This window comes from Amblyomma maculatum, chromosome 1, assembly GCF_055883805.1.
Source record: "Amblyomma maculatum isolate TAMU_Amacu chromosome 1, ASM5588380v1, whole genome shotgun sequence".
NCBI lineage: Eukaryota > Metazoa > Arthropoda > Arachnida > Ixodida > Ixodidae > Amblyomma > Amblyomma maculatum.
The window spans coordinates 74402989-74415512 of NC_139344.1; the positions used below are offsets into that span (position 1 = coordinate 74402989).

Sequence of the window (12524 nt, forward strand, 5' to 3'; positions counted from 1 at the left end):
GGAAACAAACTGCATACTTCTCAGGCATATCTGTTTGGAATTCACTGCCTCCTGAAATTAAAGCACAGCGTACTATTCATTCATTTCATCGTTCATTAAAGACCTATTTATTTTCTACCTTGCTTTGTTCCACCGAGTAAAGATGTTTGTCTGGATCATACTTTCCGTGTTTACATTTTATTTATTCTTGTACTAATAATGCGCTAATTTCTGCAATTCGTGCATTTTTTGTTTGAAGTTCCTGTTTATTTAGAATTTATTTGCACTGTTTCTCGTTAGTATTGTATTATATTTTTTCTCTGCACGCCTGTATATTCTTTTCTTCACTGCCTAGTATGTTACCTGCTAATCTTATCCATTCTGTCATAGGAGGTCCCCCGGACAGTTTATACTTCGGGACCTCCTTCTGTAATACTGATAATCCATGCACATGTACCTCACAGTGAAAATAAAGATGAAAGACTTTCTCCGGCCAGTGTGAGTTAGGACAGTACACCATTGCTCCTGTCACGTGGCGTTCCTTAGCGCGCGTTCAAGTGTACGTGGCGTTGCAGATGGCAGGGACGCATCCCGCCTCGGGCAGTCAGAACGCTGCAAAAGCGGGACACACTTTGTCCACCACAGCATGAGCCATTAAATGCTTTCGCCTTAAAAGTAGTCGGTATCTGGCTCGTACGTGATTGTCTTAGCAGTATGCAGAGCTCGTCACTCAGGCGGGCGTGTGTACAATATGGCTGCATAGTGCACACAATATAAGTTCGGGTGTACTGGCAGAAAGAAGTCTCCCCCTCCCCTTCTCCTTCCTGCTGAACAGACGGGAAGAGGAAAGCATGCAGGGCTTTCATGCTGTAGGAGTACACGCAGGCTCACATGAGTGAATTAGCTTACGGTTACGCGCACTGCCTTGCGGCCGATGAAACCAGCGCTGTTAGTAGATAGTTAGTGTCTTCCGACACGGTTCGATCGGCGGAAACGGCACAGTGTATGCGAGAAAATAAGTGACCTCGCGTATTATATACATACGTTCCTTGTCGGTATAGTCCGTTACTTGTGCTCCCGTCGTTCTGAGCTACGCAGCAATTATACATAGGTTTCTACATCATCTATTTTTTGCACTCCACTGGAGGAGCTATAGTGCGGACATTCCCAAATTATATGTGATCGAGGATCCTATAGCTCATATCTCATCACAGCGGCACTGCACTGGCCTCGAGGAAGATTGTGGTTCGCCATAACAGCTATAGGGAACATATGTAAGCTTGCAATCGTGTTCACGCGATTGCCTGTATGCAGTCGAGCGCCCTAATCATGCAATGCGATTATATATACCGGGCGCTAGACTACTGTGCGTCAAGGATGCGGGATCGAATTCCGGCCGCGGCGGTCGCTTTTCAATGGAGACGAAATGAAAGCGCCCTAATCTTGCCATTTGTGCTGCTCATTGTCAGTGCACGTTAAAAAACCCCAGGTGGTAGAAATTTCCGGAGACCTCCTTTACGGCGCGCTATCTTTCTAATCAATTCTCGTGGTGTATATATTTGAGAAGCAGTGCATTTATTCTGACGGTGCTACCTCCAAAATACGTCTTCGTAATAAACGAACGTTCGTTGTAACTGCGCAGCTTGTGCAAGTGGGCTCGACTAGCTGTATATATAAACTCCCTCGCCAAGGGTACCCCATAGCTATATAACGCGCGCATAGCTAATGAGCAAATTTTTCTTATTAAGTTCTTGGTACTATAGTTACGTACGTTACAGTTGGCAGAATTATAAACAAGTGATATTTTGTTGCTTATAGAACATCGTTATCACACAAATTGCAAACGCTCACCTAAGCATATGCAGCGAAAACGTCCTCGGCTGGAACCAGTAGATCGCAGTTCACAGCCACAGGCCAACAGATTCCTACCAAAAAGAAAAATTTGCTTCCCTACCGGGACCATACAACGCCAGATCCCGGCAGCCACAGCACAGAACCAGCTGGTGCTCCCTATAGCTACCGAAACCAGAAGGCTTACTTCCTTATTGAGACAATTCAACCAGCAGCAAACAAATTCCTGATGAAAACCAAGAGATAAATTTTCATAACGAAATGTTCGCATTGGAGTCCAAAGTAGCACTGTGTGACGCTTGTGTTCGGCGGCTGTCAACGCACATGCCTCACACCGATTCTGTCTACGACAATTAAGCTCATTTAAGAGGGATGTGAACTTTGTTGCGGCTTTGGGTGCAGTTACATAACCATGCAATGCAACGCGATCGAGCGACCGAATGAGCAAAAACGGAACTATATACCTTACAAAGCATGTTTCGCTTGTGGTGTCTTAATTTCTTGATCTTTAATTTGCAGCATAGATTGTTAAATTCTAACCGATGATAACTGGTGTTGGATTAAACTTGCCGCGGAGAAAAGAATGCACAATTATAAGCGCTTGCGTGTCCACAACTTTGCCTGATCCGCGCGCGTTAAAATGCACGAACGTGTGATGGGAACTTGTAGCTTATCAAAGCAAAGTGGTAGGGCCCCCATCGTTTCCCTCGATCATTAAAAAAAAAAAAAAAGAATCGCGCGATGCTGTGCGCGTATATACGTTCAAGAAGGAAAGACATGTGGACTGAGATTAAAGTGTGTCATACGTGAACTCAAGGGCTCAAAGCCTTTGTGTAGACTGTGGTAACACCGTGGCGGCGGGTCTTCTTTCTTGCCTGCGCACCCGAACTTGTTGTGCATACTATAATATGCAGCCATGCAGTACACACGCCCGCCTGTAGTGACGACCTCTGCAGACTGCTAGGATAATCACGTACGGGCTAGATACCGACTACTTAAATTTATTATTACTTTTACTACACCTCTAATATCTGTCCTGTCTCTCTACCAATCGATCTCCTGTTTTATTTCAGCTCTCTATCAACACCACTCCAATGCGACTACGTCAATGCCACGGCTTATATGCGCAGCCCACGAGCCAGAAGTGCCGGCACTGGCAGCCGGTCGCCGAGTGTGGCCCGGAGGGGTGCGGGCAGTGCGGGCATAGGTGTGGGCATGATGGAGGAAGTGGGTGTAGGCGTGTGGGGCGCCTCCTAGCTCTCCCAGCTACCTAGCGGCGGTGGATGGGCACGCACGCACGAATAAAGTTGCGTTTCTGTTCTACAAAACGCTAACGTTAAAGGGGGCATGAAACGGCTAGAAAGGTCACTGACAAACGTTTTCAATGTGCAGACCAAACCCTTATAAAAATGGGAACATCCTTTGAGTTCAATGTGAACTCAAAAAAGTCAGAAGGAAGCAACTTCCTCTGAACTGAGAATTGGCTACTGATTTTGAATTCACAGTGAATTAACTTTCTCTGACCATCCTGTGAATTTCCTGTGAATTTCCTTTGAGCTCCCAGGGAACAGACCGTTGTCAGTTTGAGTTGAGTTCACAGGCAGTGGCCAATTATTGGTTCAAAGGAAGTTCGAAGGAATGATGACTATGGGATATTTGGTGGATGTTCGAAGGAAGTAGGTTCAGACTGAAACAATTGTTTGTATGAGCTTATATTTATTTGAATAGATGTACTTCCTCTGTTTAGGCCTTGCAATTAGGCCTGCTTTCGAAGACCCTGCGACAAAAAATTGGATCACTGTCCACAATCCCCGTGCAAACTTGCGCAACTGCCGGTGACCACCTTGGCTAGTACTCCATTCAGCAAGCAGGTGTAGGCTGCAAAAAGAAAAAAAAAACATTAGAAGCATGACTGCAATGAACAAGCTAGAGTCCATCCAGCCTTCCTTAGTTTTTGTAAATTAAATATACAGAGCACGGACAGTGTGAGCGCCATGCAGGCACCACAGCATTATGCATTAAGGCAAGCATTATGGCCCTGACCATCACTGAAAAGTCAGCTGTTTGGACAATATTTCAGAATGCTCTTGCATCACATGCACAGGCTATGAGCTCGAGGACTTACAGATAACAGCATCCAATTTTGGGCAGCCCAGTGCCTTTTTTGGAACTTTGTTCTTTGCGGGCATTGCAGACACGGCCATAGAGTGAGCTTTCTTCCAGTTCTTCGGGTGAGAACACAACCCGCGCCAAGTTACACGCAAACTTTGTTGCTTGATTGCCCGCACTGAGTTTCATGCGGTCAATCAACTGCTGATTTACCATAATATTGCTGCCAATGTGCACCTGCAAGAACAAAAAGCAAATATTAGTACTATGACCAGTACTGTAACATACAACAATATTCCTTGATATGCAATAAGAAAATGAAGGGGCTTTACAAACAACAAAAAACTTAGACCAGCTTAAGAACATTCAAAGAAACCCCAAAATGCATAATTAAGGTCATTTGTTTGCAAGTAAAAATACACATTCAAGAAGCCGTACTTTAACATGTACAACAATGAAGGCATACGAAAACTATTGGATGTTTTTGACACCTTCCCGAGCGGTGTTTTGATCTAATTTTGAATCAGGCCAAACATCTTTTAACATTTTTATTAGTGTAACCTGACAATTGTGTAATATGTATTTAAAGTAACTAGCCAAAAAGAGGGCACATAATGCCCCGCAAAGGATTGAGCGCTAATAGTGCATTGCTATAGCAGAAGAAAAAACAAGAAATAGATTTTTTAACGACCTAATTTATGCTTGCATTTCAACAATAAAAAAAAAAAAAACAGATTTTAAGTCAGAAAATAAAGGGATTTACTCATCATTAACATTGCAAAGGCCATTAAAAGCCAGTTTAGACAGAGCACAGTGCCCACATTGTCACCTCCTGTTTAAAAATACTAACATCCTGTTCGTACATCAGAAGCTCAACCAATTAAAAAAACTGCCAATGAAGGTTTAGCAAAAGCATGCACTCCCTGCTCTGTATGTGCTACTTTGAGGCAACATTTAGTTTCCAGCTTGCACAGGTAGCTTTCATAATTTAACCCCTCAAGCGCTTTGGACAATCAGCTCGTCCTTGCAAAGATGCCCTCAAGCCATTTTGGACGAGTGCTTGTCCTTGCAGGATAGATCCTCACCCTGAGAGTTTTAGGTGAGTACAGCGCTCCTCTGTGGCTTAGGTCATGCGCCATTTGACAGATGGCACCACTGACCCATTAACTGCTTTTTGTTCTACCGCTTGAAAGCCTTTTAAGCAGCCTTAATGAGAAAAATGGTGCCTGGTAGAGGCAACGCATGCACTGTTGGCCCGTCATCGCGGGAAAGAAGCTTTTCTTCGTTGCCATCCTCGCCATCCGAAGATGGCTCAGACACCAATTTTTGCATTGTTATGGGAAGTGAAGACGACAGTGATGACATGAGTAGTTCGTCCGACGAAGATGATGACAGCTCAGACGATACTATTGCGAATTCTGTGTCAGTGGATGAAAATTGACAACATTCCGATGAAACCCCCTGGGCTTCCATTCTTGGTCGTCCCTTGTAAAACATTTCCAGTTACCTCGCTATATGTTACTCGACTAGATTGCTGCTTATTGGCGGGCAGTTGATTTTTCACGTAATGAGCAATAAACTTCACTGCGCTCATTTGACTTAGTTTCTGGTTCAAATATTTTTGTCTCGGATACCTCCTTTTTTATTACACTACCAATAGAAACCAGCAGTAAAAATAAAAACTAAAGGGACACTTAAGCTCCGCCTTTAAGGGTATGATGCGACCAGTGTAGGCTACCACCCAACATATAAAGCCCTGCTTTAACCAAGCTGTATCAACATGTCTGCGTAGCCTAGGTGTAGCAAGCCTGACTCAGCATTGAAGAGCACTGGAATGTTGATTCGTATTTCACCTTCCCACCTCAAATGAACAACCGGAGTTAGCAGCTCCTCCTAACTTTTGGATATCATGTGGTCTCGTTAAGCCACACAAATCATCGAAGAATGTGTGTTCGGCCATGCCACTTGCCAGCGCCATGCTCTTGATGTTTCACTCACAACACAGACAACAAATTTTCATGTAATGGGGCCTTTAACGATATCGTAATTTTAAGCAATTTTAGCTAGAAATCTCGAAATAATAGTGCTCAAGGGGTTAAAGTGAAATTGAACTATTGTTGGATCAGCTTAAGAAGCCACAACTCCTTCTCAAAGGAGACCCTCCTGGCAATACCATGGTGGTTAATTGCCTTTGACTTGCCAGAGTGACATTGCAGGTGGCTGTCAGGTGCAAGTGGATTATATGCACATTAGCTTGAATACCATGATGACTGGACAAAGTCGCTAAAATGACTGATTAGAGGAGCACCAGCTGCGTCATTCGAGTTGTAGTGCAAAAAGATGGCCTTCCGAGATCGATAACCTAAGAAATAGCTGAATATTAAACAAGCTAATGGAAATCTCTTTTCTGATGAAAAGGGCTTTGCTATAGCCCAAGCGAAGTATGCTCAACAGGAAGCGTAAACAAATGTAACCTTGCACTTCCGATCACTACAGCTTTCACAAAAACTCTTCCAAATCAATATACACACGAACGAAGTAACAGTCACTAAAATGAAAGGAAGCAGTTGGGATTTTTTTTCATGGTTGTTTTGACGAATTTAAGAAAATAGCACTGTCTGTCTTTTGTCGTTTCTATCAAATTGACATTCATTTAAAAATATCATTATGCTACTAATTATGCAGTCTGTGAGCCCAGCCTCATAAACAGCATCCCAGCCAGGGCAGCCGCTTTTCAGTGGAGCCGAAACGCAAGGTGCCCGTGTGCTATGTGTTGTCGGTGCACGTTAAAGCACCCCAGGTGGTCGAAATTTCCAGATCCTTGCACTACAGTATCTCTCATAGCCTGAGTCGCTTTGGACATTAAACCCTAAGAGCCAACCAATCATAAAGAGCATTGCTTCTTGCCTATCTCTGAATTCAGTGACTGCTGACTTCATTCACATGGATAATGAGCTCCTCGTTTCCCTATCCCTGCACACTTCTCAATGGAAGTGCATGACTTGTGGCAGTGCTATCATAAAGCTAGAACCAATTTCTTGTGTGACCCTTAAAAAAGTTTCATCGAGAAAGGCAGTAATGAGCACAACCATGCAGACACTAGACTAAAGCAACTAACCTGAGCCTCGGTTGGCAGCACAACTGCTTGTGTTGTACACGCAGCATTATTAACGGATTCCGTCAGCTGATTGACCAGCTCAGCAACATCTGAAAAAAACAAAAAAGGAAAGCTGGAACAAAACATACTATTTCATCACTAGCAGCAGCAGCCCATGTAACATTCACCACAGGAGAAAAGCCTTTTCTTTGCCCTTGACTGCATGACCAACCCTTTTCTGTCACCAAATGCGCCATTCAAAATTTAGCTGCTAGACACTGGCATCACTCACGCACTCAAGGCGCCCTATCAGCGGTACATAATCTAGGGGATGCTGATAGCAATTGATGAAGCCAATGCTGACATCCCACTTCTGATCTCTTTGTTCGCTGTGGAAATGCCTGGATTGAATTAACTGCGGAGGACGTTGTAACTACAGTGCAACTGACAGGTGCTGCTATTGCTTAGAATGAATTCATGGGTGCGAATGATGATGCCGAGATAGCTGTGAGCGCTTTAACAGAAGTTAGTCAGATCACATCCCTGAAACAGTTTGTCGGTAGCAAGGGCCTTGAAGAGGTCAGCATGCAATATACATGTATGGCGGCAGCAATACGCCATACATTTGGACAAAGGCTGACACTCGAGTGTGTAGCTGATACTCGATAGCCCATGCTTCACCTATCTCGTGTCTGTCTTTCGTGTCGACATTTGCTAACATGGTGTAATGACCGAGTTAAGTTAAGCAGATTGCTGAGCCAGGTGCCGAGCTTGGACAAGCATAAATTTCCTGTTGTGAAAAAAAAAAACGCCACCTAAGTGACCAAAATGGCACAGGAAAATGAAGCGCATGCCATAAGGATTCCAAGGTCCAAGACAGGACGAGGCCACATATGATAATTTTATACAAATTTAGATTTTTTGCTGTCCCTCCTGCGCTCATTCTAGATGCACCTCATCATTTGCAGGAGACTCTGAGGTTAAAATCTGAGGGAATCAAGGGTTCCATTCAGATACGCCGTCCACAGTAATGCAAGAGCACCACAGACCTGCCGCAGCCATCTGGCTACAACTTATACCCCGTGAATGTGTTTGAACCTAATGCAGCTCTCCGGGTTCACTGGAGCGTTGTTGTCACCGACCACTCCAGAACAGAAAGGAACCCAATCCCGCGCCCGTTTTTTGGCCTCGGCTTGAGCAGCACAAATCAGCACAGGTGCTCACCTTGAGTGGCATTTGTTTACCATGCATTTTCATGCAGCTATCACATACGACAACAGGCTCAATCTCAGATGCATGCCGATCCCAAGCAATGACATGTGACACGCAAGTCACTGTAACACAAACAAAGCATGCTTGCAGAGCAGGAGTGGCAGCAGTTCATCTGCTACGTGCACTGCAAGAATGGTGGTTGGTGGCGTCATGCAGCAGCGCCACGGTGTAGCTGAGCATTACTGTACACCACCTATAATGTGTCGCAAAGACAACTACAGGAGGAACACCAATCCTAATCCTCAGTGTAGGGGGAACCTTATTGCAGCAACATAATCTTACTGGTGCTTTTACTAGGATGTGCTACAGACCAAGAGGTCTTATTCATTTAAGAGTTAGCACTTGAATTTGTTATGCTTTACGTAGCATCTGGTGACACAGCAAATAATTTCAGTCTCATGGCAATGGAGATCAGCATTCCAATGGCTTCAGAAAAAAGCGATCACATACCAAGCATCTGACGCGCTTCATCTCTTGCGGCCTTATATTTCTTCATTCTTTTTTTTTTTGCAGACCCCACTTCATCCTCAAGCTCCAGGACTCTCTTTTTTGCATCTGTTGGCTTAGACATTTTGTCACAGCTGCAGCTTTCCTGCAAAACGACATGTGGCAAGGTCTATTCACTAAATTGTATTTGCACTCAAATGCATCATACAAAAATTATTCAGTATAACACATTGTGCAGATATCTGGTTCCACATATGAGATTAGCAAAATAGTGACCAAATGAAGACCACTGACAGAGAAACGTAGCATGGTTGGACGATGGATAAACCTTTCGTGCACCTTCGTGTTCCCGGAATACTAAAAAAATCTATGGTACCAATTAGTGGACTCAAACAACTTACTCTGGCACACATCTGGTCAGAATATCCCAGTTATATTCACGTATACACCGATGGATCTGTGTCAGCACAGGCATCCGCTGCAGCTGTGGTCATACCAGCTCAGAAAACGACTCTGCATTTCCTTTTGGGACATAACTCTACATCAACCGCTGCCGAACTTGTAGCCATTCGGGAATCTATTCGCTATATATGTGGGGAACCACCTCAAAAATGGTGTATATTCACGGACTCGAAGACTGCATTACAAATTTTGGAAAACTTCTTACGCCACACTGCCTATCAGTCCCTGGCACTAAACATTACGGAGCTCATCACATCTGCCCAGCTGCAAGGCCACATGATAATGTTTCAATGGATTCCTGCCCACTGCGGCCTCCATGGGAATGAGCAGGCCGATGTTGAAGCGAAAAGCGCTCTCATCAATGGCTTCCAAACAGCTGTGCCTTTTTCAAGAGCAGATACGACGTGTCTTCTAAAGAGTTGTATGAATATTGCTACAGCGACTTACTGGGCTCAACCAGACGCCCGACACATGCGTCTAAGAAAGCTTGATCGAACATTTAAATTTACTGTTCCGCGTGATATTCCGCGTCATCAGGCATGCTTGATACATCGACTTCGTTTAAACGTGGCTTTCACGCGCAAGTACTTACATTTAATTGGACAGATGGACTCACCGGAATGTTTAACTTGTGGCATCCCAGAGACTGTGGACCATGTATTATTGGTGTGCCCAGAGTATGCGAACGAAAGAAATGTGCTAGCTGCTTCCTTGAAGCATTTAGACAAGAGGCCTCTGTCGGAGGAACTGCTGCTGGGCGCTTGGCAGGACAAGGGGAAGGGCATCCAGGCAGTGCGCGCTCTTTGCCGTTATTTGAGCGCCAGTGGACTTGATTCACGTTTGTAAAGCAAGCTGCTGTGTCTGTATATATATTTCATATGCCTTCTCCCACATCGTCACCCATCATGACCTTCTTTCTTCTCTCCTTCCCCTTCCCCAGTGCAGAGTAGCAGGCCAGATTTGAATTATTCGGGCCAACCTCTCTGCCTTTTCCTATCAATAAATCCATCTATCTATCTATTGGCACATAAAAGGACATGGTAATGTTTAACTGCGAGCTGACTCAAGTGGGCAGAATGCCCACTTGAGCAGTAGTGGACAAAACAAAGGATGCATTTCCAGAAAAACAGTTTGAGCTCCCACGCATACCGTAAAACATAGCCACTCTGCTGTATGGTAGGTTCATGGTGTTTTATGTCCCAAAGCAACTTAAGCTATAGCGATTAGGGATGCCGTAGTGGTGGGCTCACCTGGGGTTTTTTAATGTGCAAATGACATCATACAGTACACAGTCAACTTGCATTTCACCTCCACTGAAATGCGGCCATGAATGCTGGGATTGTACCCATGTACAGTCGTGAGCTTTATGAAAGGGAGCATGCGATCCCGTGGCAGATAGCCTTATCCAGAAGTAGTGGCAAAGTGCAACGGCAGCATTGAAAATGAAGTGGAGAAAGCGGTGCCCTTCCACCTGTTGGCCGTACCCCATGCACTGGGAGCAACTTTTACATCGGCAGCTAAAAATCATTGCAGCATTATGCTGTTGGTAACTGATATCACTGCTTGCTTTGCTATGCTCTGACCTAGCAACCCAGCGTAGGCTGGTAACTCAGGCAAAAGCGGCAGCCCAGGCCACTGGAGTCTTAGAATGGAGACTCCACACACTGCCTCCCCACCACACACACTTTTTTTTTCCCTTTTTTTTAATAAAGTTTTCTCGCTCTGCGCGAAATCTGAGGAATGGCTGGTAGCGAAGAAAGGAAGCATGTTTGACGCTTCAATAAAAAGAAACAAACAAATAAATATGAAAGTAAATGAATGCGACAACACGTTAGGCGCTTTTATCTGCTTAAACTTCAGTCGCCTGCAGCTGTGAAAGCGTCCGTTTCGCTGCTACACTACCAATTGTCTCGGAACGAGCATCCTGGGCATCTTTAAAACTTGTTCTAAATCAGCTTCAATAATCAAGGAGCTGCCATTCTCCATGCCGCACCGTTCCGAGACGACGATGCGGGCAGGGTGTTGTTTTTTTTTTCTTTTTTTTTATAGAGCCCAAATTGGGAAGCCTACTCCTGTTATCACGAAACACCGAGAATTGCCATTTGCTGTGTAAACAGGGAGAATCAGGTCCACGTAACGACAGCAGCCGCGTTTATTCTACTTCTTATTTCCGCAAATTCAGTTCATTATGCATTTTTGTTTTAATTTCACGCAATTCCCGGAATCAACTGTCTACCTCTTTCACCATGTGCACTACTGTTACCTGCCGGTTAACACAATGCGGTCGTAATGCGGGCATCTTACCCACTCCGAGAATGAACGTAGGAGAGTACGACCCCTCCTTCCACTGGGCATGTAATACTCCTTGGTTTGGAATAATCTTCCAGTATTTTGGATTATCCATCAGTTTCGCCTGCAGTTCTTTTGATTGTAGGTTTCTTACAGGGTAGCGATCGCCCATTTAACCAAGACATGATCGGCCATTTGCACTACTCACGCTAAGAAAACACGACGAATACAACGAACGCGAACAATCAACTTTCTACGGTCATGAAACACATAGTGAAGCATGCCGCCGGCTGTTTTCACGAAAACGATAGCGCTAGAGTCTCAAGCGCCATTGCAAACTTTTAAATGCATTTTTGCAAACTTCACAAACTTTCAAAATAAAACTTATAATTTATAAACAACCTTAAACGTTTGTTTTTTTAGTAGTAATATGTGATGCGTAACAAAACACAAAATAATTTAAGCAAATTATTGCCACAAGCAGCTGCAGCGCCCTTTTTTTTGCTGCGGAATTCTTGTGGTGCATGTCAATCTTCATTGGTTTTACTCGCCGTGAGACCGTTGGTTTTACTGGCTATTCGTAACCTCGGCTGCGGGGGCTTCTGTGCGTGGTGGTACCGACGTACCGACGTCGCTGACGTATTAATTGCTGGTCTTTAAACTGTGATAGGAGGTAAACGAGCTTGACTTTCGTGAACAATGTGACATCCGGTACTAGGCACATCGTGAAGTGCATTTAACTGCAGGCTTTTGAAGCCGTTATCGATGGTGCTGCGGTAACCGCCTACCCGTCGAACGCACTGGAAATGCCACCACGGTAAAAGCGTACTTGCGCGACGTCAACGTCGCGCCGTACCGAAGTGCACTAAATCACGACGGAAGCAGGCCGCGCTTGCTAACAGCGTCGCCCTTGGCGTCGCTGCGAGCCAAGAGTTGCCAGGCTACAATGCCGACGCAAATACTGACGAACCCTGCCAGCCCTGCGCCGAGCTTTTGGTGCGTACCGTGTCAGAGTGCT

At 44.8% G+C, this 12524-nt stretch overlaps 1 protein-coding gene across 1 annotated transcript; it reads right to left on the reverse strand.

Moving 5' to 3' along the window:
• Positions 1-3512: 3512 nt before the first annotated feature.
• Positions 3513-11762, reverse strand: LOC146202816 (uncharacterized). The gene is made up of 5 exons (XM_084602146.1): positions 11522-11762; positions 8759-8900; positions 7058-7146; positions 3956-4176; positions 3513-3708 (listed from the first exon to the last, which is right to left on the reverse strand). The coding sequence occupies exons 1-5, from the start codon at positions 11570-11572 to the stop codon at positions 3513-3515; spliced, it is 699 nt and encodes a 232-aa protein (XP_084458272.1). The 5' UTR covers positions 11573-11762.
• Between the last annotated feature and the right edge of the window lie 762 nt (positions 11763-12524).